The sequence below is a fragment of the Vulpes vulpes genome, chromosome 14, assembly GCF_048418805.1.
Source record: "Vulpes vulpes isolate BD-2025 chromosome 14, VulVul3, whole genome shotgun sequence".
Classification (NCBI taxonomy): Eukaryota; Metazoa; Chordata; class Mammalia; order Carnivora; family Canidae; genus Vulpes; species Vulpes vulpes.
The window spans coordinates 15,112,796-15,139,100 of NC_132793.1; the positions used below are offsets into that span (position 1 = coordinate 15,112,796).

Sequence of the window (26,305 nt, forward strand, 5' to 3'; positions counted from 1 at the left end):
CCTGGCAGGGTATAAATTTTCCTCATTTATAGAACAGTGACTCATTTTCCTCAATTGTAAAACAGGACCACATCCACATCTACTCAGTACCACATGAAAATTAAATGTGATAAAGCATGCAAAGCACATAACACTGTTTCTCCCTCAATAAATCTTTCCCAGTAAATGTTTGGGATGGTGACTGCAATTGCTCAAAGCTATAATACAGCTCTTAAGAGGTGAAGCCAGGATCAGTCCCAGGCCTGATTTCAGAGTCTGTAACATTTGCAGGAGCCCATACTCCGCTCCACATGATTCTAGTGATTTGAGGAAATGTTTTCCCAGGCTGCTTCTAGCTCCACTCCAGGTTTAAAAATTCAGTTTTTCTTTCCCTCGTGTCTTCCACAGGTAGAGTTGCTCTCAGTTACTAAATGTCCAACACCTGTTTTCTTTGTGTCTTCCCAGACCCATAAGCATTTCCTCAAAGTAAATCACTGCCTCTGATTCATCAGCCTCACAGGAAATGGTGTCTTCTCCTGCGGAGACATCAGCCTTTGAAGGAATAAATTGCAGAGCCCTGACCTATTCAGCAACCATCTCTTAGATGGGTGTACAGGAAGACACTTGAGATCTACCCTTGTTGGTTGGCTCTTTCCTCCAACGGCATCTTGGATGGATGGCCATTTTTCACCTTTGCCTGGATTCCCCTTAACCTGGGAACTCCCCACTCATTCACACTTGAGCCTAAAAGAACAGTTCATTTTCTCCAGTGTGTCAGGAATACGACGAGTGGCTGGGGAAAAGAAATTCAAACCTTGTAAAACTCAAACTTTCTTGGGTGAAGAAACGCTAAGAAGGAAGTGGCCAGGTCCTTTTTTCCTCTCTAAGGCGTGCAGAGATCTGGCTGCCACATCTGTCACCCGTGGATCTCCAGAGGTGACTGACATGCCCCGCCCTGCCCGTGTTCTAATTTCTTCTTTCTATTTCAGCTCAGTCATGTTCTTTCCTGAAATTCTCACCACCTCGTCTGGCTGCTTTTCCAGGCCCCTGGCTTCAGCCTCTCCCTTCCCGTTCAATCATTATTGCATATGGTGTATGTTTTGTTGGAGGGAGTATTTCAAGTTAAGTTATAAAGGCAACTGCAAAAGTCAGAACCAGGGCTGTGACTCCTGGGGTGTGTGTGTGTTGATGACCTAGAAGGAAGCAGGGAGGCATTGTTTCTTACAGAGTCACAGTATCAGCTTGGGACAGATGGAGATACTGAGGCCCCGAGAGAGCCAGTGACTGCCTCATCCGTACTTGAATGAGCCACGAGAAACTGGTCTCTTGACTTCTGGATTCTGAAAGGGTTTTGGTTTTGAGACTGAAAGAGATAATGACATTTAACTAAAGGCAAAGATGCTGTTTGCTGTCAGTAGGGAGCTCAGAAACATAGCTCCCTTAGACATGGGTAATGGGGCACCTGCCCTGGCCTTGCACCTCATGGGTCTGTGCTTTAGAGCACCTTCCTCAAAATTGTCTGTGTTCCTTCCACTGCCTGGGGCTAGCTGGGCTGACAGTGCCTTTGGGATGGAGCACCTCCTGCCTGGCCTGAGACCCGCATGTACTTTGCAGGTCCTTTCTCTCTTTGCTGCTCTGTCCCATTTTCTATGCCCCCTCGCTGCTGGCATCCGGGGCAGTCACCCTAGCTGACTAGGGCCCTAGAGATGCTTCTGATGGACCAGATTTTGTTGTTGTTGTTTTTTAAAGATTTTTTTATTCATGAGATAGAGAGAGAGAGAGAGAGAGAGGCAGAGACACAGAGGGAGAAGCAGGCTCCCCACAGGAAGCCTGAATCAGGACTCCATCCTAGGATCCTGGGATCACAACCTGAGCCAAAGGCAGACGCTCAACCACTGAGCTACCCCAGGCATTCCAGCTGTTGTTCTTTTTATCTCTTATTGACATGTGCTCTTCCACAGGAGCCGTGCCTCAGGATGAGGAACAGACATTTCCTGTGCAAATGGATTGTGCCTCTCACTTCCCCCATGAGCCCCTGTAGGATTGGCTATCTGAGTTGTAGGGCCAAGGGCAAAATGAAAATTGGGCCCTTTGATCAAAAGCGGAGTAGGGGAGTGCCATTAAAAGTGTTAAAACACCCCTAACCAAACAAAAAACTCCCCACTTTTCCCTTTCTTCTGTGATTGGTCATGGCATTTTTATTTGCCTCATCATATTGTTCCCCTCAGGGATATACACAGGGAGAGATTGCGGGCCCTCATGGGCGCCCTGGGTCCCTGCTGCGCCTGTCCATGGGAAGGACCCACCAGCCACAAGGCCCCCTTCTTACTAGCTGCCCTGGTGGTAACCACAAAGAACAATCTTGGAAGCAGGAGTTGGAAGCCAGTATGAAGGAGCAGCATAATGGATGGTGCAGTCTCAGGGCAATGGTGCAACTGGCATCGAAGAGATGATGTTGGGGGCACTTGGGTGGCTCAGTTTGCCTTCGGCTCAGGGTCCTGGGATTGAGCCCCCAGTTGGGCTCTCCACTCAGCAAGGAGACTGCTTCTCTCTTTCCCTCTGTCCCTTCCCACCGTTTGTGTATTCTTTTTCAGATAAATTAAAATAATCTTAAAAAAAAAAAAAAAAGGAAATGATGTTGGAAATGCAGAGGGAAGGGGCTTGTATTGGCCAGGGCTCTGTGGAGGTGCAAAAACAATATAATATATGTGTATGTTAAATATATAATATTACATAGTATATACATGATTTACATGATACTATTATATGATTGATAGATGATAGATAGATAGATAGATGTAAGAAGAGAGAAAGAAAAAAAAAAGAAGAGAGAAAGAGAGAGAATGAGACATTCATATCAAGGAATTGGCTTATGCAATCCTGAGGCCTAGCAAGTATGAAACCCTCAGGGCAGGCTAGAAATTCAAGTAAGAGCTAATGTTGCAGTCTTGCACTTGAATTCTGCAGAACAGCAGGCTGCAAAGTCAGGCACGCTTTCTAGGTTTCATTCTCAAGGAACATTCTTTTATTCAGGAAACCTGTTTTTGATCTTAAGGCCTTCAACGGATTGGATGAGGCCCACTCATACTATGGAGGGGAATCTGCTGGGCTTGAAGTCTACTGATTCAAATGTTTAATCACATCTAAAAAATGCCTTCACAGCAACACCTGAACTGGTGTTTGACCAAACAACAGGGCAAATTAATCACCACAAAGGTCTACATTGTTTTAATACAGACAATATAAAGCCTTGGCACTCTGGATCATAACAGAATTGCATCCTTCCTTGTGCTGGGAGATCTGAAACTAGTCACATTTGACTATACGGAACACAAAGAGCTGGTTTCTGGACCTGTGGAGGGAGAAACAATGCCTGGAGACTGAGGGAACTTAACATGCTCTCCTTGGACAACAAGCAAACACCCCTTTCATTATTCCAAATCCTCTTGGATATATATAAAACAGTATTTTTTCTAAGATTTTGTTTTTATTTTTAAGTAATCTCTATGCCCAAGGTAGGGGCATGGCAAAAAAAAAAACAAAACAAACAAACAAACAAAAAAACACAATCGTCACACTCTGAATCTACTGAGCCAGCCAGGCACCCCTATAATGTTTTTTAGATCAATTTGTTTCTAGAGACAGAGGGCCCTCAAGAAATACTTGCCCAGATCCTTCCCCCAACAACGCATCCTAGAAGCAGCTCTGTCCTGAAGGCTCAATTGGGCATTTAGTGGGGCAGAGCAGGCCGGGTCTGGACCCGAGGTCTGGGGCTGTAGTGCCTCCCTGTGTGCCAGTGTACATGGTGCTGACTGTAATAAGAACCATGTCTGCCATTCTGAGAGGACAAGACACTGTGCCGAGTGCTTGCCAAATACCTTTCACTCACAGCAATGTAGGAGAAGCCAATGCTACCCGGGGAAACAGGCTTAGAGAGGTTGCATGACTTTCTTCCAGCCCAAGGAACTCTGACTCTGCTTGGGTTCTTAATGACCATGTAGTATTGACTCCATGTGTCTCCTTCACTGAAGCCTCAGGGCTTAGCCTCACACCTGGATGCAGGAAGAATTCATTAAACCATTTTTTGTGTGAAGACGTTTAACGAATGAGTGAATCTGTAGTATTTAGGAGAAGGCAACAGAGGGTGTGTGAAGCAGACTTAGTGAATCCATCTCAAGTTGAGATGGGGTCAGGAAGGGAAGAGTCTGACATCGAACAGGTTCTGGGGATCAGCATGGGAGGAACCAGCTTTAGTAAATCTCGGTCTGGTGCCATGTAACTAACTCATTATGCAGCTCAGGGCTTGTACCTGCCCCTGAAGACCTCAGTCCCTTACTGCAAGCTGGAGATTTGGTCTAGATCAGGAATCAGCAAACATTTTCTGTGAAGGACTGGAGAGTAAATATTTTAGGCTTTGCAGTAAGTTTAGGTGTCTGCCGTAACTACTCAACTCTGGCATTTGTAGTGGGGAAGTAGCCCCAGAATACATAAACAAATGAATGTATGGCTGTGTTCCAATAAAACTTTATTTAGAAAAAACAAACAGCTGTCTGGATTTGCTCTGGGGCTGTCGTTGGTTGACCCCTGGGCTAGATGACCTCTGAGACAGCTTTTAATCTTAACAGTCTGTGATTTAAAGACTTAGAACCAATGGTATGAAGGACAGAAATGATCACACCATGTCATCCTCCAATGGCACCCAGAGCAGACGTTGCTAATGGATCACAGGACTCCTTTCTTACAGGAAAGGAGTTGGCTTTTATAATCAATCACAGATGGAGAATTCCATCTGGAGCATTCTCCTCTGCACCCTTCAAGATGCAAATATTTAGAAAATTCCAGACACTCTCTTGAGAGTGGCGTTGAGGAAGGTAGGAAGTATCAGAGAATGGGAAATGTGACAGTTTCTCCCACTCTCTCTCTCTCTCTCTCTCTCTCTTTTTTTTTTAAGATTATTTATTTATTTATTCATGAGAGACACAGAGACAGAGAGACAGAGACACAGGCAGAGGGAGAAGCAGGATCCATGCACGGAGCCCGATGTGGGACTTGATCCCAGGACTCCAGGATCACGCCCTGGGCTGAAGGCAGATGCTCAACCGCTGAGCCACTCAGGCATCCCTAGTTTCTCCCACTCTCATCCCTTCGTGTGAGGGAAATCAAATTCTCCCTGAGGATGGAAGTGAGAGCCCAAATCCTGAACCTAAACCAGGGTGTCTGAGCTGACAGTGTTATTACCGGTGGGTGGAATTCAGACCTTCCAAATCTCTCTTGCCCTCCTGAGCTTGAGCTAGGAGTGGACACCTGGCACTTACCAGTTACCCAGTGCACTCTAATTTTCTTCTTTTTCTTTTCCCACCAAAATGTGAACCGTTGAGGGATTTCTGCACAGCCAGATCTGTTGTCAGTTGACTGTTGGAGAATACCTTACAAATTAGTTCCTGTGTAGCCATTGTTGCATGATAATGCTTGACTCTTTCACATCTATTTGAATTTCCACAAACCTTCACTTTGAGGAATGAATGAGGAAATCCCAAACATCTGGAAGTCACACGATATAAGGGGTTGGGCTGTGCAGTTAGACAAGTTTGGGCTGAATTTGTGGCATGATGATCACTTTCTTGATAATTAGAAACACTCTCTACAGATGGGGTAACACACAGAATAAGTTTAATATATGGCAGCCATATATATATAACTTATCTCAGGAGTTCTGTAGGGGATTTTGGGGGTAGGAAGCATCCCTCTAGTATCTCCAATTGCACACTATAACTACATATTGATTCTGGTGGCCAGGGAGCTCTTTGCACCTTTGTCTCAGATTCATTTCTTTTTTTTTTTTTCTTAAAGATTTTATTTATTCATTTGACACAGAGAGAGATCACAAGCAGGGGGAGCAGCAGGCAGAGGGAGAGGGAGAAGCAGGCTCCCCATTGAGCAAGGAGCCTGATGAGGGGTTCAATCCCAGGATTCTGGGATCATGAACTGAGCTGAAGGCAGATGCTTAACTGACTGAGCCACGCAGGTGCCCCTCAGATTCATTTCAAGTGTTCTCAATTGTAAGGGATATAATTCATTTGTTCTTTTTAAAATATTTTATTTATTTATTCATGAAAGATGTACAGAGAGAGCCAGAGCATGGGTAGAAGGAGAAGCAGGCTCCCTGCAGGGAGCCTAATGCAGGACTTAATTCCAGTACCCCAGGATTATGACCTGAGCCAAGGCAGACACTCAATCACTGAGCCACCCAGGTGCCCCTCATTTGTTCTTTTTCCAGCTCTTCTACACCCATAATCTCACAATTCTCAGAGGGGCTGATTTGTTAGTATCATCCCATTGCACAGTTGGGAAGACTGAGCTCCAAAGAGATTTGCTGTGGGTAGAGTTCTTCCTTCTGCACCCTTTTGTTTGATAAGTGTTTTTAAAATTTAACTCATTAAAAAAAATTTTAAGTAACCTCTACACCCATCATGGGGCTTGAAGTCATGACCCTGAAATTAGGAATCACATGCTTCACCAACTGACCCAGCCAGGCGCCCCTATTTGACAATTGTTTAGTGAGCGCTTTCCATGTATCAGGTATGGACCAGGCACTGGAGACAGAATGGTGTCAATATTTCAGGAAACAAATGTCTGTTGGTTGAAATGTCATCTGAACTTTTGAGAAGGAAATTGCATTGAGCAATCAGTAGAGAGTTTCACAATCCCTGAGAGTCCAGGAATGTGAGAATTAGTGGGGCCTTGCACAAAGTCTTAGCGGAGAGTTCACATCTGTGGCTTTAGCTCCAGATCTAAGTATATTCTTTGCAGCTGGCCTCTTCTTGCCCTCTTCTCCCACCAGGCTTATGGGCTTGGGGTCCCCACTACATTCATGGTTCACACTGACATGAAATGGCCACATGAGATGGCCTCCTTTTTTTAAAAATTTAAATTCAATTTAATTAACTTACAGTTTTAATTTCAGAGGTAGAATTTAGTGATTCATCAGTTGCATATAACACCCAGTGCTCATTACTTCAATTCAGTGCCCTCCTTAATGCCCATCACCCAGCTACCCCATCCTCCTGACCCATATCCCCTCTAGCAACCATGTTTGTTTCCTAGAGTTAAGAGTCTCTTATGATTTATCTCCTTCTCTGTTTTTGTCTTATTTTATTTTTCCTTCCCTTCCCCTATGTACATTTGTTTTGTTTCTTAAATTCCACATATGAGTGAAATCACATGGTATTTGTCTTTCTCTGACTGACTCAGTTCATTTAGCATACTACCCTCTAGTTCCATCCATGTCATTGCAAATGGCAATATTTAATTCTCTTTGATGGCTATACACACACACACACACACATATATATATAAAGAAGATAGATATATAGATAGATAGATCCATTGATGGACATCTGGGCTCTTTCCATAGTTTGGCTATTGCAGACATTAGTGCTATAAACATGGGTGTGTATATGCCCCTTCAAATCATTATGTTTGTATCCTTTGGGTAAATACCTATTGGTGCAATTGCTGGGTCATAGGGTAGCTCTATCTTTAATGAATCTCCATAGTATTTTCCAGAGTGGCTGCACCAGCTTGCATTCCCACCAACAGTGTAAAGTGTTCTCCTTTCTCTGCATCCTGGCCAACATGTGTTGTTTCCTGACTTTCTAATTTTAACCATTCTGATCGATGTGAAGTGTTATTCCATTGTGGTTTTGATTTGTACTTGCCTGGTGCTAAATGATGGTGAGCATTTGTGTGTGTGTGTGTCTGTTGGCCATTTGTATGTCTTCTTTAGAGAAATGTCTGCTCATGTCTTCTGCCCATTTCTTGACTGGATGTTTTATTTTTTAGGTGTTGAGTTGGTACTTTCTTTATAGATTTTGGTTACTAGCCCTTTACTGAGATGGCCTCCTTAACAGCCTGGTGACATCTTCCAAGCCACTCTCTTCCATTTCTTCCCTGGCAGTTACTGTTGGCCTCACGGTCTTGGCTAGGACAGAAAAGAACTGCTGTCTCTCTGGTATTAGCATTGCTGATCTCACCTAGCTTCCTGTGTGGTGCGATCACAGCTGGGAGGGGCCAAAGAAATTCTGTTGGGGCCACACCCCCTAGTAAAAATATAAATGATGAGGCTTGGCGTTGACCTTCCGAGCCACACGACGTCTCATCATGCAGTCCAGCAGCCTCTTCCCCCTCATGCTTCTTGTCCTGGGAACCCTGGTGCCTTGGACTGTGGAAGGTGTTGGAAATGGTAAGCTGAAGCCCCTCTGGCACAATCTTGGCTATAGGGCAGAGGTGATGGGGGCTCCTGGTGGTGTGGGGATGTCTCTTTCTAGATCTCTCAGTTTAGTTTCAAGAGACCTCCCTGAGGGTGGGTTCATGTCCAGCTAGGCTCCAAAATCTGTGTCGGCTTCTGAGGATTGGGATGGGCTCTTTTACTGGTGTCCAGTCATCCCGGGCCCCACTCCCTCTGTTCTCATCACCCCGCTCTCTTCATCTTGTCTGTCCCTCTGCAGACACCAGTCTCTGGCTCTGATTCCTTGTCTCTCTGTGCCAATCCTTCAGTTTCTGTGTCTCTGCCTCTGGCTCTAGCTCTCAAACTGTCCTGTTGGCTCTATTTACCTTTGTCTCTCCATCTCCCTCCCTCCCAGACTGCTTCTTTGCCTTTGCAGAGCTTTGTTTTCCCTGGGGCAGGAAATGTTGGCTGGGAGCCCTCTGCCCTTTGCCAAGGCCCAGGAACTTTTTCTGCCCTCATGTGTGGTTTAATCAAGCCTGTCGCTGTGGAGGTCAGGCAGGCATTTCCCTCTGGACTTTGTGGACAGTTGCATGAGTGAGGGTCTCTCCTGGAGCGTGGTGTTTTGTCCAGGAATCATGATGTCTACTTAGCACCTAGCTCCTTCCTCAATTCTTGACATTCTCCTCAACAGCGTGGAAAGCTGGAGTCTGCCCTTCTGTACCACCTGATCGGTGCCTTTCTGGATTTGAGAAATTTGAGTGCCGGAGTGACTGGCAGTGTCCGGGAAGGCAGATATGTTGCTCTCATGCTTGTGGAATCAAATGCTTGGATCCCGTTAACATCTTCGACTCAAGTGAGGAGGTGGAAGGGCTGGCAGGAGGGAGGGAGCCTGAGAATGCAGCACCTAAGGGGATAGGACTGGATGCTGGTCCTGCCAGGTCTCCTCCCTCCCAGGAATTGTTGAGTCAAATTTGGCAGCTGGTCAGGGAGTCACACTGCCCCAGAAAGGAATTTACTCACCTAGCTGGTGAAGCAGATAGTCTGTCAGGAGGTGGGTTTTTTGAACAATAATCATCTGATCATTCAGGTAAGCAGGCAGGTGGTAGGCATCCATCCAGTCAGCACCAGACAGCTGGTCACCTGTGTGGACAGGGGGCCTTATGTGAGAGGAGACCTGGATCCTCCATGAAGGGATACAGAGGCCCTGGGAAGGAAGAGGTGGTCATAGGAATGGAGAAGAGATGATTCTCCCTGAGTGGGCTGGGCTGGGTCTGGGTCCAGGAAGCAGGGGTGGTGCAGAAGGCACAAGGCCCCTTACCTGTCTCTCTACTCTCACCAGTTAGAAAGAAGCCTGGCAGGTGTCCGGTGGTCTATGGCCAGTGTCTGATGCTCAATCCCCCCAATCACTGTGAGACAGACCGCCAGTGCGTGTCTAACTTGAAGTGCTGTAAGGGCATGTGTGGGAGAGCCTGTGTGGACCCTGAATAAGGTAAGGAGCGGCCTGGACCAACCCAACTGTCTTTCGCCAGTCCTCTCTGTCCCAAGCCTGTGGCAGCCCTGGCATATAAGCTGGGGGACTCCTGATCCCTACCCCGAAACAGCCTCTGCCTGGCCCTCTCATACTTCAAGGGCACTGCTCCCCAGGCCCCAGGGCCAGGATTTCTATGGGATCACTCATGACTTTGATTCTATTCCAACCCCTCTGGGTGAAGGCCCTGGGCAAGTGGTCCTCTGAGTCTTGGTTTCCTTATCTGTAAAATGGACATACTGAAATTGAAAGTGCTTTGTAAAGCACCATGTGTGCTAAGTATTTATTATTAAGATCAACTTCAGCATGTTGTTTAGTGTCAGAGACCAAAAGATCAATGGACTTTGAGAGTAATCTAGCTCAATGCTGAGTTTAGAGTCCCACAGTAAAATTGAGACTTGAACTCTGTCTCCTGATACCAAGACTTTTCAACTATACCACCACCTTGCTATTTTCTCTGTCTTGAGGGTTACTTGGGGGAAGAAGAGGGAGATAATTTGGCTGGTCCCCATACTAAAGCCCTGATCTGATTTTCTCCCATAGCCTGATACCTGCCATTTGGAAGAGTCCCTGGATTTCTACTCTGTGGTCTGGAAATTCTGTTTTCTGCTCCCAGGCTTGGATCACCGTGGTGGCATTCCGTGGTGAAGGCTTGGTTTTACTACCAATATCTCCACTGGGGAAAGGCTTGGCACACTGTAGGCTTTCAGGAAATGCCTGTTGATGGATGAATAAATAAATGAGCACATTTCTTTTGTCCACATGCTTCTTGTAGTTTGTTGGATGGGAGGTGATGAGGGAATGTGTGAATATGAGGCCTCCTTCCTATACAGAGTGGAAGAAAGAGGCTTCAGGGGCAGACAGACATGAATCTACATCATGAGTCTGAAAACACTGGCTCTGCAATTTTGGACAAACGACTTTATCTCTTACATCTTAATTTCTTACATCTTAATTTCTTACATCTTAATTAATTTTAATCTCCAAAGTGGCAACAAAAATCACGTTCTCATTGTGTTGAGCATTGGAGTATGCCACATGTATGAAATGAATAGCAATGTTTCTAGGTCACAGCAGGCTCAAAAAATGGTGGATATTTGCCTTCTGTGGTGATTTTGAGCCTCCTACATTTCTTCTCTCTCCCTTGGGAGAGATTTCTTCTATCTTAAAGTAAATATTGAGCAGAACCACATGCACTGATTATCAATCCTGAGAGGGGACTCCAAACACTTCTTCCCACTGCATCTTGGTATTGGAGTTCCCAGGGAAAGCAAAGTGCGGTCAAGCACTGGATAAAACAATGTTTTACTTACATAGGAAAGAAAGAGCAAATTCAGCTTCCACCTCGGGTCTCCATTTCCCATGGCAGGCAGATCTCTCCCAGGAACTGATGCAGGGTGACTTACCTCCACACTAACCTCTGATGCCACAATAGGAGGCCCCTTTCTCTCCTCACTGAGGACAGACACAGCAGTGGGGTTGGCCAGGTGCTATATGGCATATGCACCTACACAGAACAGAAGGGCATACGCTGAAGCTTGAAACAGAGAAAGATACTCCCACACACAGCCATAAGGCTGTCCAGGCTTGTGAGCTCTTTATTTCTTGGTAAGTAAGTATTCCAGGTCCAAGGCCGCTCTTATGCAGTTGAGTGGGGAGTGCACGCATGAGGCTGCCTTTCCCCACAATGAGAGTATTGTCACGGTGGGTCGCGTTACAACATGCTGCTGGCTAGTAACCACACAAGGATAATGGGTGTTGTTTGTTTGTTTTGTTTTTCACACAAGGATAATGTTCTTGACTCCATGGAGCAGAAAGAGTAATAAGAACTGGACTCCCAGAACTCAGAGCAAGCAGGGAACCATGTTCCCCATTTCTCTGTGCTCTTTGGACTCCAAAGGAAGCAGAGAACTTAATTAGAAAGTGACATAGAAGGACAAAACACAACTGTAATTCAATAATTTCCTGGAAAATATCAATGATCTAAAAAAACATTCCACATTCTACATTCAGTCAATGTTCCAAGAGCAGCAACAGGATGTATTAACTTAACTGTTTAAGGGAAGAGGGAAAAGAGGGAGTGCCATTTTATTTATTTTGTGAGCGGGGTAGCCGTTCTCTGAGCTGCCTCCTGGATATCCTCATCTCTTGGGACTCCAGCCCTTGTGTGGCCCCTCCCATGGTTTTTCAAGATGGGTCTATGTGACCAAGAAACTATTGCAGAGTGAGAGGTAGTTATGTCCTGATGAGATGAGTTAAGGATGGCACCTTCCATCTGGGAAGCACGTCCCCTCTCTTGGATCTTCTGCTCTGGCAGGACTCAGTTGCCCTGTCAGGAGGACACTCAGCCATCTGTGGAGAGGCCATCAGGTGAAGAGACAAGGGTCTCCCAACAGCATGTGAGGAACTGAGCCCCACTGACAAACACGTGAGGGACCTTGGAGGCAGAGTTTCAGCCCCAGTCTAATCTTGAAAAGATTGCAGTCCCAGCACACAGCTTGATTATAACCTCATGACATACCATGACCAAGAACCATCCAGTGAAGCTACTCTTGGCTTCTTGACCCTCAAACTGGGAGAAGGTGCTAAATTTGGGGGACAATTTGTTAGGCAGCAATAGACACCTATTGCAATGTGAGGCTAGCAAAAATCTGCTCCTGCCACCAAATATGGGCAGTATAAGAAAAGATAATTATAAGGCAATGTCATTGTCTCTGAACAAGGTTGGGAACATCCTAAATAAACTGTTAAAATTAGAATTCATGAAGGTTTAAAAAGTTTTCATAGAAGTTCAACATGATTTTTTTCAAGACTTTATTTATGTATTTATGTATTTATTTAAGAGAGCGAGAACACAAGCAGGGGAAGGGCAGAGGGAAAGGGAGAAGCAGACTCCTTGTTGATCAAGGAGCCCAATGTGGGGCTCGATCTCAGGACCCCAGGATCATGACCTGAGCCAAGGCAGATGCTTAACTGACTGATCCACACAGGTGCCCCTCTTTCATTCCTTTATGATGAGGAATTGGCTTGCACAGTTATGGAGGCTAAGTCCCATAATTTTCTGTCTGTAAGTTGGAACTGTGGTGTAATGCAGTTCCTGTCTGAAGGCTTAAGAACTAGGAAAGCTGATGGTGTACATTCCAATCCAAAGGCAGGAGAAAATGAGGTGAGTTGTTCCAACTCAAACAATGAAGGAGGAAAAGAGATGTGGATTCCTTCTTCCTCCACCTTTTGTTTTATTTAAGCCCTCAGGGGATTGGATGAGGACTACCCACAGAGGGGAAAGGATTCTACTTTACTGATCCACAGATTCGAATGTTATTCTCATCTGGAAACATCCTCACAGACATACCCATGTATAATTTTTAATCTGGGCATTTTGTGATCAGTCAAGTTGCCACAAGAAATTACCCACCACAGGCCCAGGCCATGTCAGCTTGGCACCCTGATGCATCCACTTAAACCATACTTAACCTCCAAAGAAAGACAATAACAAAGTCAGAATTCTGCCAAACATGATACAGTTATTCTTCATACAACCAAAAACACATTAACTCTTTTGCAAAAGAAGAGGTAAAGTCCTTGAGTGATGTTTGATCTCCTCCTTGATATCCTGTAACTTAAATCCTGTAATGTAAAATTAAGAAATACTATGATATAAAGTCTCTACAGCTTATGTTACATGGTAAGGCAGTAAAAGAGACAGAAGAAGGAAAACACAAATGCATTCAGAGCAACATAAGGAGGAAATCTCATAAGAATTACAGTCCTCATTTCTGTAACTGGTCATGTGGTTGTAGCTGGTATTTATAATTACCCTCTCCCACTACCCATTCTATATTCCTTTGCTTTCAGCAAGCACCTCAGCTGGTTGTACTTCTTGGTCACCTGATAGGCTGACCCAAACCTTCATTCTTGAGGGGTTTGGGCCGTTAAGTTGCCTTGCTTGGATTGGGTTGTTGTGCTTTTCTAAAGACCTTACTCACAGAACATGACAATATTAAGAGGTGCCCTAAGAGATCTCCTGTATTCCAGGCATACTCTTCCTTACTTCCATTTCGTAGAGTTCTCCAACTTCCCCTTGGAAGTCAGGATCAGTCATCCTGGCCAACACTGTAACTCTCTTTTTTGCCTGTTGATTTAGAGGCATGAGGAGCCCAAAGTACCCAGCTGGTAGTCTTAACTTCCAATTCAGTGGAATCATTGTTGTGTCTCCTAGTAGAAACATTTCTTCCTCTGGAACTAACACCTCTAGGCCACCAGCACACAGAATCTTGAGAACAGGAAACAAAAGTTTTGCTAATGGGTCACTAGGGGTGATCATGAGTGATCATCACCACCTCCATTTCCACTTCTTGATTCCTGAACTCATGAATCCTGGCTATGGGAGAAGCAGCATTATATATTAGGAACTGATTCAGAGCATATATAGCCTTCTGGAGAACCTTGCCCCGGCCCTGCAAAGTGCTGCCACCTAGCTGGCACTACAACTGAGTCTTCAAAAGGTCATTCTACTGTTCTATGAAGCCAGCAGCTTTAGGGTGGAGAACACTGGTAAGACCAATGAATTCCATGAGCCTGCCATGGCTATTGCAACACTTCTTTTGCTATAAAGTGAGATCCTTGATCAGAAGCAGTGTTGTGTGGAATATCATGGTGGTGGAGAAAGCACTCTGTAAGTATGTGGATGGCAGAAGCATCACATGCAGGGAAGCCAAATCCATATCCAGAGTAAGTGTCTATTCCAGTAAGAACAAAATGCTACCCTTCCCATGATGAAAGTGGTCCAATGTAATCAACCTGCTGCCAGGTAGCAAATTGATCACACCGGAGAATGGCTGTATATCAAGAATCAGTGTTGGTCTCTGCTGCTGGCTAACCGGGCACTCAGCAGTGGCCATAGCCAGGTTGGCCTTGGTGAGTGGAGTCTATGTTACTGAGCCCATGCATAATCCCCATCCCTGCCCCACAGCCACTATTCCATGAGCCCCATAGGGCAATGACAGGGGTACCTGAGGAAAGAGGCTAATTAGGATCCACAAAACAGATCATGCTATTGACTTGATTATTAAAATCTTCCTGCTGAGGTCACCCTTTGGAGAGCATCCACATAGGATACAAATATCTTCATGTTTTTTTGTCCATTCAGAGAGCTCTATCAATATAACTCTTCTCCAGATTTGTCATCGATTTTCTTTTTTTTCTTTTCTTTTCTTTTCTTTTTAAGATTTTTATTTATTTATTCATGAGAGACACAGAGACAGAGAGAGGCAGAGACACAGGGAGAGGGAGAAGCAGGCTCCATGCAGGGAGCCCGACGTGGGACTGGAGCCCAAGGTGGGACTCGATCCCAGGTCTCCAGGATCACGCCCTGGGCCGAAGGCAGCACTAAACTGCTGGGCCACCGCGGCTGCCCTGTCATCGATTTTCTAATCATGTTCTTTCCAACTCCACATTCCCCTTTCATGGTGAATTTTCTGAATTTGAAATCATTGACACTCAGAGGCTCTAGCAGCTGTCAGACAAGGTGGCTACCTGATGATTGGTGTTTCTACTCAGCCAAATGACTAGCTCTTTCAGGACTTCTGTAGTCAGAAGACAATGAAGTTCTCCCTTAGTGACCACCAGAGGCCTCTGTGGGGAAAGTCTTCCACCTGGGTTAGTCCTAGGTGCCTGGGATGGCACCTAGGGTGCCTAGGGATGGCTTAGTCCCATGCCTGGGATGGCATGGGAGTTCCACGTGGATCCGTGGAGCAGTAAGTGAGGCAAACACCAGGGTGCCTTAAGGTGTAGGCCCCAAACAGGTCTTTTCAGATGCTTAAAAGCGGAGATAAAACAAATAAAAATCCATAGCAAATGGTCAGCAAGATGCATGAATCTTCCATCCTCTCACCATCTGCTTGGACTGGAGGCAGCTGAATGTTACATGGGTCTGACCTCAGGTGGGGAATTTGTGCAGAGGCCTAAAAATTAAAACAACAAAGAGATGTCATTTGCGTCTATTATCCTGGCAAACATTGGAAAGTTACATGCTACCAAGGTTGGGTGAGACCGTGGGGAAATAGGAATGGTTATGCATGACTTGTGGGGAATATAGACTGTGGAGAAACAATCTGGCAGTCCACAGTCAAACTGTATTTTATACAGCTACATCAGATTTTTGAGAATTGAGATCATTTAGGATATGTTCTCTGAGGAGAACACAACTGTGATAGAAATAAAGAATAAAAAGATACACAAAATGCCCATATGTTTAGAAGTTTAAAAAATTTAACTTCAACACAACTTGTGAGTCAAAGAAGAAATGAAAATGAAATTGAGAAAATATTTTGAACTAAATGAGTATGACAAAACGGTCTATCAAAATGAGTGGGATCACCTAAGGCAGAACTTAAGTGGAAATGTATCATCTTACATGCATATATCAGTAAAGAAGAAAAGGTAAAATTCAGATCACAAAGCAGCCATCTCAAGCATTTCCAAAAATAACAACAAAATAAACTGTAAAATATAAGGTAGGAAATGATAAAGAGCAGAAAAAAATGAAATAAAAAACAAGGAAGATCAATTGAGAGATGATCTGAGCCAGAAGTTGGTTTCTTCCTTCCTTTCTTTCTTTCTTTCTTTTTTAAGATTTTATTTATTCGAGAGAGAGAGGGGGGAAGAAAGAGAGAGCATAAGCAGAGGGAGGGTCAGAGGGAGATGAAGAAGCTAATGCCCTCATTGTGGGGCTCGCCATGGGGCTCCAGGCAGGGTTCTGAGCCAGGCTCGATCCCAGGACTCTGAGATCATGATCTAAGCTGAAGTCAGACTTAACTGACTGAGCCACCCAGGTGCCCCAAAAAGTTTGTTCTTTTTTTATTTAAGATATTTATTTATTTATTTATTTATTTGACAGAGAGAAAGAGAGAGAGAGCAGAAGCAGGCTGAGCAGTAGGTAGAGGGAAAGGGAGAAGCAGGCTCTCTGCTGAGTAGGGAACCTGATGCGGGGCTTGACCCCAGAACCCTGGCATCATGATCTGAGCTAAAGACAGATGCTTAACTGACTGAGCCGCCCAGGTGCCCCCAGAAGTTGGTTCTTTAAAAAGATTTTCATAATAAATCAACCTCTGGCAACACCAATCAAATAAATAATAGAAAAGGTAAGGTAATCATTATCAGAAATGAAAAGTGGACATCATTAGGTACTAGAGATATCACATAAAGTACACGAATAACATCGTGTCAATAATTTAAACATTTAGATGAAATAGAAAAATTCCTAGGATTTCACACAATCAGCCCAAGACAAGCAAGAGCAAACTAATAGTCTCATAAAGGCAGGTTCATTGAAACGAGGGGACCAAGCACTGAAGGAACAACAGAGCATCTCAACAAAGGAGAAGATGGAAAGAGAGGGATCAGGTGAAATTAAAGTGAGTAAGGGATTTCTTAAAACATTTCACATTTTTCTGAATTTTGTAGTTTCCAAGGAAACAAGAAATCCCTTACTTGAAATCCCTCTGCTCTATACCCAGCCTGGGAATCATGGCTAAGTCTCCAATATCAAAGTAACTGAGGTACTTCAGGTAAGAATGGGAAGTTTTATTCTTACAGACACATTTCCAAGTATAGTTTCTGATAGTCTGTGATTTTATTTTATTTTTTTATTTTTAAAGATTTTATTTATTTATTCATGAGAGACACACAGAGAGAGAGAGAGAGGCAGAGACACAGGCAGAGGGAGGAGCAGGCTCCATGCAGGGAGCCTGACGTGGGACTCAATCCCAGGACTCCAGGATCATGCCCAGGCTGAAGGCAGTGCTAAACCACTGAGCCACTGGGGCTGCCCTAGTCTGTGATTTTAGAAAACATGTTTTCCAGGTGACTAAGAAAACAACTGTTATTCAAAGAGTGGGCCCTTCATGGCACTTGACAGCTATAGCATATTATAGGGAAAAATATCTTTTGTTAACTTTGAAGTGAGATTTACCTGTGTCACTTCTTGCAGCCTGATGAACGGCAGGGCAGATTTTACTTCTGAGTTAATTTTACTTTCTCACTAGAAAAATGCAACTTACCCAAATGAATATAACACAAAATAGAAACATGAATGTTTCTATAAATAGTAAAGACATTAAAAAAAATAATAATAATAAAAAAATAGTAAAGACATTAAATTTGTGGAAAGAAAAATTTTGACTCAACTTTGCTGGCATGTTTTACCAAGTATTATTATTTTTAAAAGACTTTATTTATTTATTCATGCAAGACGGGGCGGGGTGTGAGGCAGAGACACAGGCGAGGGAGAAGCAGGCTCCCTGCAGGGAACCCAATGTGGGATTCAATCCCAGAACTCTGGGATCACAACCTGAGCCAAAGGTGGACACTCAACCACTGAGCAACCCAGGCATCCCTTTACTGAGTATTAAAGGAAGAAATAATGTTAATTTTTATAAAAACTTGCAGGAGATTCAAAGGAAAAGTTACACTTCTCAACTCATTTAAGGAGGGTAGCTTGATCTTAGTACTAATGTACAGCAAGAACACTATAAAGGAAAGTACAGGCCACGTTCACTCATGAACATAGAAAAAAATCTTAAAATATTAGCAAACAGAATGAAACAATCTATGAAAAGGATAATGATCAAGCTGTGTTTATCCAAGAGATAGAAGGTGGTTTTTGCATCAGAAAAGGAATCGATATAACTTTTCAATTTAACATGATAGAGGAGGAAATCGTGTGATCATCTCAATAGTTGCAGAAAATGCACTGAATAAAAATTTGGTGGTCATTCATCTTGAAACTCTTAGCAGGGATCCCTGGGTGGCGCAGCGGTTTAGCGCCTGCCTTTGGACCAGGGCGCGATCCTGGAGACCCGGGATCGAATCCCACGTCGGGCTCCCAGTGCATGGGGCCTGCTTCTCCCTCTGCCTATGTCTCCGCCTCTCTCTCTCTCTCTGATGACTATCATAAATAAATAAAAATTTTTAAAAATGTTATAAAAAAAAAAGAAACTCTTAGCAAACCAGGGGCACCTGGGTGGCTCAGTTGAGCTCTGCTTGAGGGAGGGGAGCAAGGGAGGAGAGGTCTGCGCTCAGTGGGGGAGTCTGCTTGAAGATTCTCTTTCCTTCTACCCCTCCCACCTCTCTCTCTCAAAAGTAAGTCAGTCAATCTAAAACAAAAACCAAAACCATCTTAGCAAACCAGGAACAGATGGAAACTTAAGCTGATAAAGGGTATCTGTTTAAAAGCCTGACAGCAATTATACTTAGAGCCAAAATGTTGAAGACTTTTTTTTAAAAGCAAAAACACAGCAAAGATGCCTGTTATCACCATTTCTTTCAACACTGTAACCCATATTCAGCAGTGCATTAGGACAAGTAAACAAAATTAAAGTTATAAGAATTGAAAAGGAAAAAGAAATAAAACTGCCACTATCCAAAAGGATAATGAAAAAAATACCTACAGATACATTATTATAATTAACAGGAAAGTTTATCAGGGGCCCTGAGTACAAAATCAGTATTTTTTTAAAAATCAAGGATTGAAAAATTAATTATATTTCTATATTCCAGCAAGAAAAAAATTGAAGATAAAATATCTTACAGTAACAGGGAAAAAATCGAATTAATAGAGAATAAAACTAAGAAAAGATGTGCATGATCTCTATGTAGAAAACTTTATTGAGAAAAATTAAAGATCTAAGTAGAAAGAGAGATACATAGATTGGAAACCCTAATACTGTAAAGATGTACTTTCTCCCCATACGTTTATTTATAGAGTTAATGCAATCCCAGTCAAAATCCCAACAGATTGTTATTGTTTTGTTTGCTTGCATGTGTATGTACCTTGCAGAAGCTATTTTAAAAATTCATTTGGAAAAGTGAAAGGACAAGAATAGCAAAGACATATCCTTGAAGAAGAATATAAGAGTAAGGCAGAAATATTTACTTTACAAGTTATTAAGATTTTTATAAAGTTAGAACAAGTAAAATATTGTGATACTGGCCAAGGTTAGACTCATAGACCAATGGTGTATTAGCATCCAGTGAGAAGAGAGAAAGAACACAGTAATGTGAACAGAGCACATTTAATATGACTATTATTAACAGTTACAGGAAATTAACTAGAAGGAAATGAAAGAGTAGGCTAAAGAAAACCCTAGAGCTGAGGAAGGGTAGTCAAGGAAGGAATAAACTTTCAGGAGAGTAAATCCTCTCCACAGTTAGGAGACTCACTGAAGAGGGTGTGGTGGCAGCCTGTTGGTTGGCGGACAAGTTGGCTGGGTTGTCCCAAACCAGAGCTTGTGCATGGTCCCTGGGCAGAGGCTAGCTGGAGCGCTGGAGAAAGCTCTGAGAAGCTGCCTACTAGGGGTGCTGTTAAACTAACTAGGAAACCATAACCAGGAAGTCACCAGGAAGCAAGCTGGGGTACCTGCAGGACTCATGCTTGGGAAGTCTGCCGGGTTATCTTAGGAACCCTTCTAGGAGCTGCCTGTGTGGGGTTAGGAACTCTTCTAGGAGCTACCTGTGTGGGGTTCCACTGAATGCACCTGCTGGGTGGGCTCCACCGGTGGGGCTGTAACAGCACTCCAATGGGTCTGCGGGGTTAACTTGCTTCAAGCTTATGCACCTGCTGCTTGACCTAAGTCTCTCAGTCTGTTGCAGAACTAACTTTCCTTGAGATTTGCAAACCACTGGCCTTGAGAAGTGAAGGACCAAACTTTCCCAGAAGATAAGGCCTGACCACATTCAAAAGCAGCTGCTGCCCATGCCCAAAGTCTGTTCAGGGTCCTGTTCACAGCCAACTAACCACCCAGGCACCTGTTTTTCCACCCCTTTCCATGCCTTCCCCTTTACAACCCTCCGGCTTCCCCTGGACAGGAAAAATGGTCTTTGAGATGTTAGCCCACCATCTTCCTAGGTTGCCAGCTTCCTGATTAAAACAACCTCTCCCTTTGCACCAGCACTTGTCTCTCAAGTATTGATTTTTGAGTGGTGAGCAGCTGAACCTGAGTTTAGAACCTGTTCTCTGTCTGGTAACAGTCACACACCAGGGCAGCAGTGCAGGAGGGAGAAAAAGGAAAGCACGTCTGGAGCAGAAGAAAAGCCCTATCCTCCTCCAGTGCCTGTCCTGCACCCACTACTGACAAAGATTAACTACAAATCAGCTAGCAAGGGAGAAACGTTCCCATATTTCAAGCCAGCAATGAAGGATGGATTTGCAACTGAGAGTCAATAAATTGGAAAGCAGCAAAAACAGAATAGGATAAAGAACCCCTGGTGCACCTGGGTGGCTCAGTGGTTGAGCATCTGCCTTTGGCTCAGGGTGTGATCCCAGGGTCCAGGATCGAGTCCCACATTCCTAAGGGGGACCTGCTTCTCCCTCTTCCTATGTCTCTGCCTCTGTGTGTGTGTGTCTCTCATGGAAAAATAAATAAAGTCTTAAAAAAAAAAGACCCCCTCGGAGTCTCCCAAATATATACAGGAAGTTGATTGATGTCACAGGTTGTCTTGTAAGCCAGTAGGGGAAAGAGAATCTTTTCAATAAATGCCACTGGGACAAATATCCATATCCATATTTTTATTTTTTTACAGTAGGCGTGGAGCCCAACGCAGGGCTTGAACTCATGATCCTGAGCTCAAGACCTGAACTGAGATCAAGAGTTAGACACTTACATGACTGACCCCCATATCTGTATTTTTAAAAAAAGAAAAAGGGAAACTTTAAAAAAAAGATTTTATTTATTTATTCATGAGAGACACAGAGAGAGGGGCAGAGAGACAGGCAGAGAGAGAAGCAGGCTCCATGCAGGGAACCCGACACGGGACTCGATCCTGGGACTCCAGGATCACGCCCTGGGCCGAAGGGAGGCACTCAACTGCTGAGCCACCCAGGTATCCCAAGAAGAGAAACTTGATCACTACTTCTCATCTCATGTAAAATCAATTCCAACTGGTTGTAGATTTAATATAAAAAGCAAAACCAAAAAGATTTTAGAATGTCATAGAGGATATTTTCATGACTTCAGTCTAGAGAAAGTTTTCTTATTTCAAGTTTTTATTTAAATTCTAGTTAGTTAATAAATATGGCAAAATCGGTTTCAGGGATAGAATTTAGTGATTCATCACTTACATGTAACACCCAGTGCTCATCACAAGTGCCTTCCTCAATACTCGTCACTCACCTAGCCCATCCCTCCACACCTCCTACCATCAATCCTGTTTGTTCTCTGTCATTGAGAGTCTCTTATGGTTTCTTTCCCTCTCTCTCTCTCTTTTTCCCCTTCCCCTATGTTCATCTGTTCTTTTTCTTAAGTTCCACATGTAAGTGAAATCATATGGTATTTGTCTTTCTCTGACTGGTTTATTTTACTTAGCATAAAATACTCTAGTTTCAACCACGTTATTGCAAATGGGAAGATTTCACTCTTTTTGATGGCTGAGTAATATTCCATTATATATATTTCCATTATATATGTGTGTGTGTGTATATATATATATATGTATATATATATACACATATATATAGATGCCACATCATCTTTAACCATTTATCAGCTGATGGGCATTTTGGCTCTTTCCATAACTTGTTATTTTTGATAATGCTGCCATAAGCATCAGGGTTCACGTGCCCCTTCGAATCTGTATTTCTGTATCCTTTGGATAAATAATTAGTAGTGAAATAGCTGAGTGGTAGGGTAGTTCTATTTTTAACTTTTTGAGGAACCTCCACACTGTTTCCTTGAGTGGCTATACCAGTTTGCATTCCCACCAACAGTAGAAGAGGGTTCCCCTTAGAGAAAGATTATTTAAAGAGAACACAAAAATGCTAATTATAAAGAAGTTTGATAAGTTTAACGATAATAAATTTTAAATTTCTGTTTAACAGAAGATACTGTTAAGAAAATAAAAAGGCAAACCACAGATGGGGGCATATATTTGGAAGCAGGATATATAGAAATAACTCCTATAAATAAATGTCAAGAATAATTGGTCTGGTAGAAAGATCTACTAAATACACAAATAACTTCCTCACACACAAAAATGGAATGCAAATATCCAATAAACATGTTAGAAGCATGCAGCTTCATTACTACTCAGGGAAATGCAAATAAGAACCAAAAAGGAGACACTGCTATGTATCCACCAAACTGGCAAACATTGAATTGTTTGGCAACACTGAGTTGTTTCTTATAAGGATGAGGAACACCCATCTACTATTGGTGAGAGAGTGAGAGAGTGAGTTGGGGGCAATTCTTTGCAAAACAATTGGTTGTAATAGAATGAATTTGAGAAAATACATAGTTTCTGATGCAACAAGCCCCCAAATGAATACTTTTACATGTGTACAAGAGAAGGTACGGAAATGTTCATAGGCACATCATTCAAAATAGCCCAAATCTGGAAACAACCTAGTTGTCCATCAGTATACACTAGGATGACGGGAAAAGTATGATGTATTCATACAGTTGGATATAAATGTAAATGGACAGTACACAGCTACATTCAACAGTTTGGATGGACTTCAAAGCATACTGGTGAGTGAAAGCATACAAATGACTTGAAAATATTTATATAAAGTTCAGCATATAACTAAAAGCAAAGTAGTGATGACAACAAAAATCAACTTACTGGATCCCTTTTCCTAAGGGAGGGAATTATGGCTGGAAAAGGCATTTCTTGATCTGTGTGGGGCTCACATGGGGTTTGCTTTATAACAAATCATTACCTTTGCATATTTATGTTTTAGGCACTTTTATTCCTGTACTGTATTTTGCAACAGGTTATTTAAAATTAAAATTAAAATGTACCTAGGTAGGGACGCCGGGTGGTTCAGCGGTTGAGCGTCTGCCTTCAGCTCAGGGTGGGATCCCAGGGTCCAGGGATCGAGTCCTGAGTCCCTCATCGGGCCCCCTTTGGGAAACCTGCTTCTGCCTCTGCCAATGTCTCTGCCTCTCTCTCTGTGTCTCTCATGAATAAATAAATAAAATCATATATATATATATATACTTAAGTATTATGAGTATACTGGCAAATTATATGTCAAGTTTGTACATTGGAAGGATTAGAAATAAGAAGTTACATCAGACAATGAAAAAATTGAAGAAATACAGAAAAATCTCAGAAGCAGGCATACACCACCCCCCACCCCCACCCCCCTTAAAGAGAACGCAGACATTCTCTCAGGCTCCTGAATGTACTCTGTCACATGAGAAGTTGTCCCAGTGCCATAAACTGGAGCTGGAGCTGGAGCTGGCTTCTTAGACAAACTCTCCTTAGAGGAATTCACTGATTGGGGCTGCACGGTCAACTGAGAGGAAGGACATAGGTTCCAAAAATGTAGACCAGCACTTTCTCCTTTAAGGGCCTCAGTTTCCCTGTGAATATACTGTGGAGACTGGATTACATGATCCCTGGAATAGCAACTGAACGAAACACAGAGGTGCAGAGTATCTGAGTTGGGGGCGGCAGAAAGGAAGTAAGAAATGGGTAAGGGATGGTGATGGGTCACACCCTGGTGCAGAGGTGGAGAGATCGATCTTGGAAAGGGCAAGATCTTGCCCACCCGTTTACAGGACATCAAGAGTAGGACAGAACCAGAGCCACAGTGCCAGGTGCCCCTTTTTCCTGACGCCACCAGCCTATCTGACGTGGGGAAGCTGAGGAGCTTGTTGTTGTCTAAGGCATGGTCCTGAGGAGGAGGAGGCTGCCAAGTTCCCAAGAGGTCAGATCCAAGATTTCAGGAGGAATCCAAGCCCCATTTTGTGGGAGCAGCACTTACTTCAGGGAGAGGATGTCCCGACTGCCCTGTCCTTCTCTGTCCCACCCTGCCCTGGCACTATCTGACCATTGCTTTATCTGTCCCCTTCTCTCTTGGTGAGGATCTGTAGATGTTTCAGTGCAGTCCTAATGAACTCACAGAGGTTCTAGGTAGGTGCTAACAGATTGTTTCCATCAAGCGTGGATCCCTGCCCTTGGAAGTCTGACTCCTCTTTCCCACCATATGTCTGAGAAGCTATAAATTCATGCCCATGTGGGAGTTTTTACTTATGCCTATACGTGTGTTTCTATGTACCTGTTGTGTCTTTGTGGCATACCTGCTTGTCACCCCAGGGGTGGCCCCCAGGCCAGCAGCACCAGCATACCTGAGAGCTTAAGAAATATGGCAGCTCAGTCCCCATCCAAGACACACTGACTCAGAATCTGCATTTTATGGTTTTTGTGCATATTAGTATTCGACAAGCCTAGCATTCCTGTTTGCAAATGCCCAGGAGAGCATATGTTTTATGTGGGTGAGAAGGTCAGTACCTAGAGGTTGGGTGCAATTGTATTACACATCTGTACATTTACAGGCACACTTGTGGGCCTCTGTACGTAAGTGTTATGTGTCTCTTGTTCAAAGGTGGGCAGCGTTTCCTGAGGGCTGACTATGTGTCAAGCACCCTGTAAGTTCCTAACATGATCATGTATATCCTCTGCCTCTTTTGATTTTCATAAAGGCCTTGCAGGGAGCAGAGAGCGGGAATGATTTGTGTTGAAAGCCTTAAAAACATCCAAAGGCTTTGACCCAGTATATTCTACTTCTAGACATCTGTCCTAGCAGAAATATCTGAAATAAAGAAAAAATGATTTATGTACAAAGATTTACATATGCATGTAATCCACAATAGAAACCAAGAACTGGGAACAACTGGTTTGCCCAGTGGAGTTACAGAAATGATGACATAACCTTGAAATGAGCAACAACGTGGCCATTAGCTGAGTTTAGCTGAACCATACTTTCCTGTCCATGCCAAGTGCATGCTGTGCAAATGGTTCATAGAGCAAATCAACATGCTGTCACGAATATCAAGATATTTATGAAGTTTGTATAACACTGGGATATTGTAATGCAAACCAAAATGTATATCAGAGGTACCTGGCTGGTTCAGTCTGTTAAGCATACGATTCTTGATTTTGGCTCAGGTCATGATCTCAGGTTCATGAGACTGTGCTCCCCCCTCATTGGGCTCATGCGCTGGGTGTGGAACCTGCTTGAGATACTCTTTCTCTCCCTCTACCCTTCCCTCTAAAAAAATTTAAAGAAATATTTGAAATAGTGTATCAAGTGTAATCGCAATCAAGGAAAAAAACTTGCTTGAATCAGAAAGAACAAGCCATGCCTTCCCACCAGCCAGGAAGCAGAGAGGAGGCAGGTGAGCTGCCAGTCTGTACACATAGTCCTGTGAAAGCCTTGGCTTGTTTTCTGTCTTAACTATTTTCTTTTATTTTTTTTCTTTAAAGATTTTTATTCATTTATTTGACAAAAAGAGAGCACAAGCAGCGGGAGTGCCAGGCAGAGAGAGAAGCTGAGCAGAAGCCCAACAGGTTGCCCCAGGAATGGGGTGTACCCTTGGATGTAGCTGCTCACTTTGGCCAGGGAAATTCCCAGGGAGGGACTCAGCTATGAGCATCAGCAGCCAATCTTCCCAGCACCTGAAGGCATCGGCACCTCTGTCCTGTGGGAGGATCTGGACAGCACACCACAGCAACCACTATATCATCTGAAAAACAATAAACTTGAAAATAAAGAAAAAGAATGCAGG

General features: G+C 43.6%; 1 protein-coding gene across 1 annotated transcript; it reads left to right on the forward strand.

Annotated features, from left to right (window-relative positions):
- Window positions 1–8,109: 8,109 nt before the first annotated feature.
- Window positions 8,110–10,482, forward strand: SLPI (secretory leukocyte peptidase inhibitor). Its single transcript, XM_025998331.2, has 4 exons — window positions 8,110–8,221; window positions 8,898–9,059; window positions 9,546–9,695; window positions 10,278–10,482. The coding sequence occupies exons 1-3, from the start codon at window positions 8,140–8,142 to the stop codon at window positions 9,692–9,694; spliced, it is 393 nt and encodes a 130-aa protein (XP_025854116.2). The 5' UTR covers window positions 8,110–8,139; the 3' UTR covers window position 9,695; window positions 10,278–10,482.
- Window positions 10,483–26,305: the final 15,823 nt, after the last annotated feature.

Coding starts and splice junctions, on each gene's coding strand:
- SLPI (XM_025998331.2), top strand. CDS start 8,140: ATGCAGTCCAGCAGCCTCTTCCCCCTCATGCTTCTTGTCCTGGGAACC. Junction 8,222..8,897: donor TGTGGAAGGTGTTGGAAATG/GTAAGCTGAAGC, acceptor TCTCCTCAACAG/CGTGGAAAGCTGGAGTCTGC. Junction 9,060..9,545: donor CGTTAACATCTTCGACTCAA/GTGAGGAGGTGG, acceptor TACTCTCACCAG/TTAGAAAGAAGCCTGGCAGG.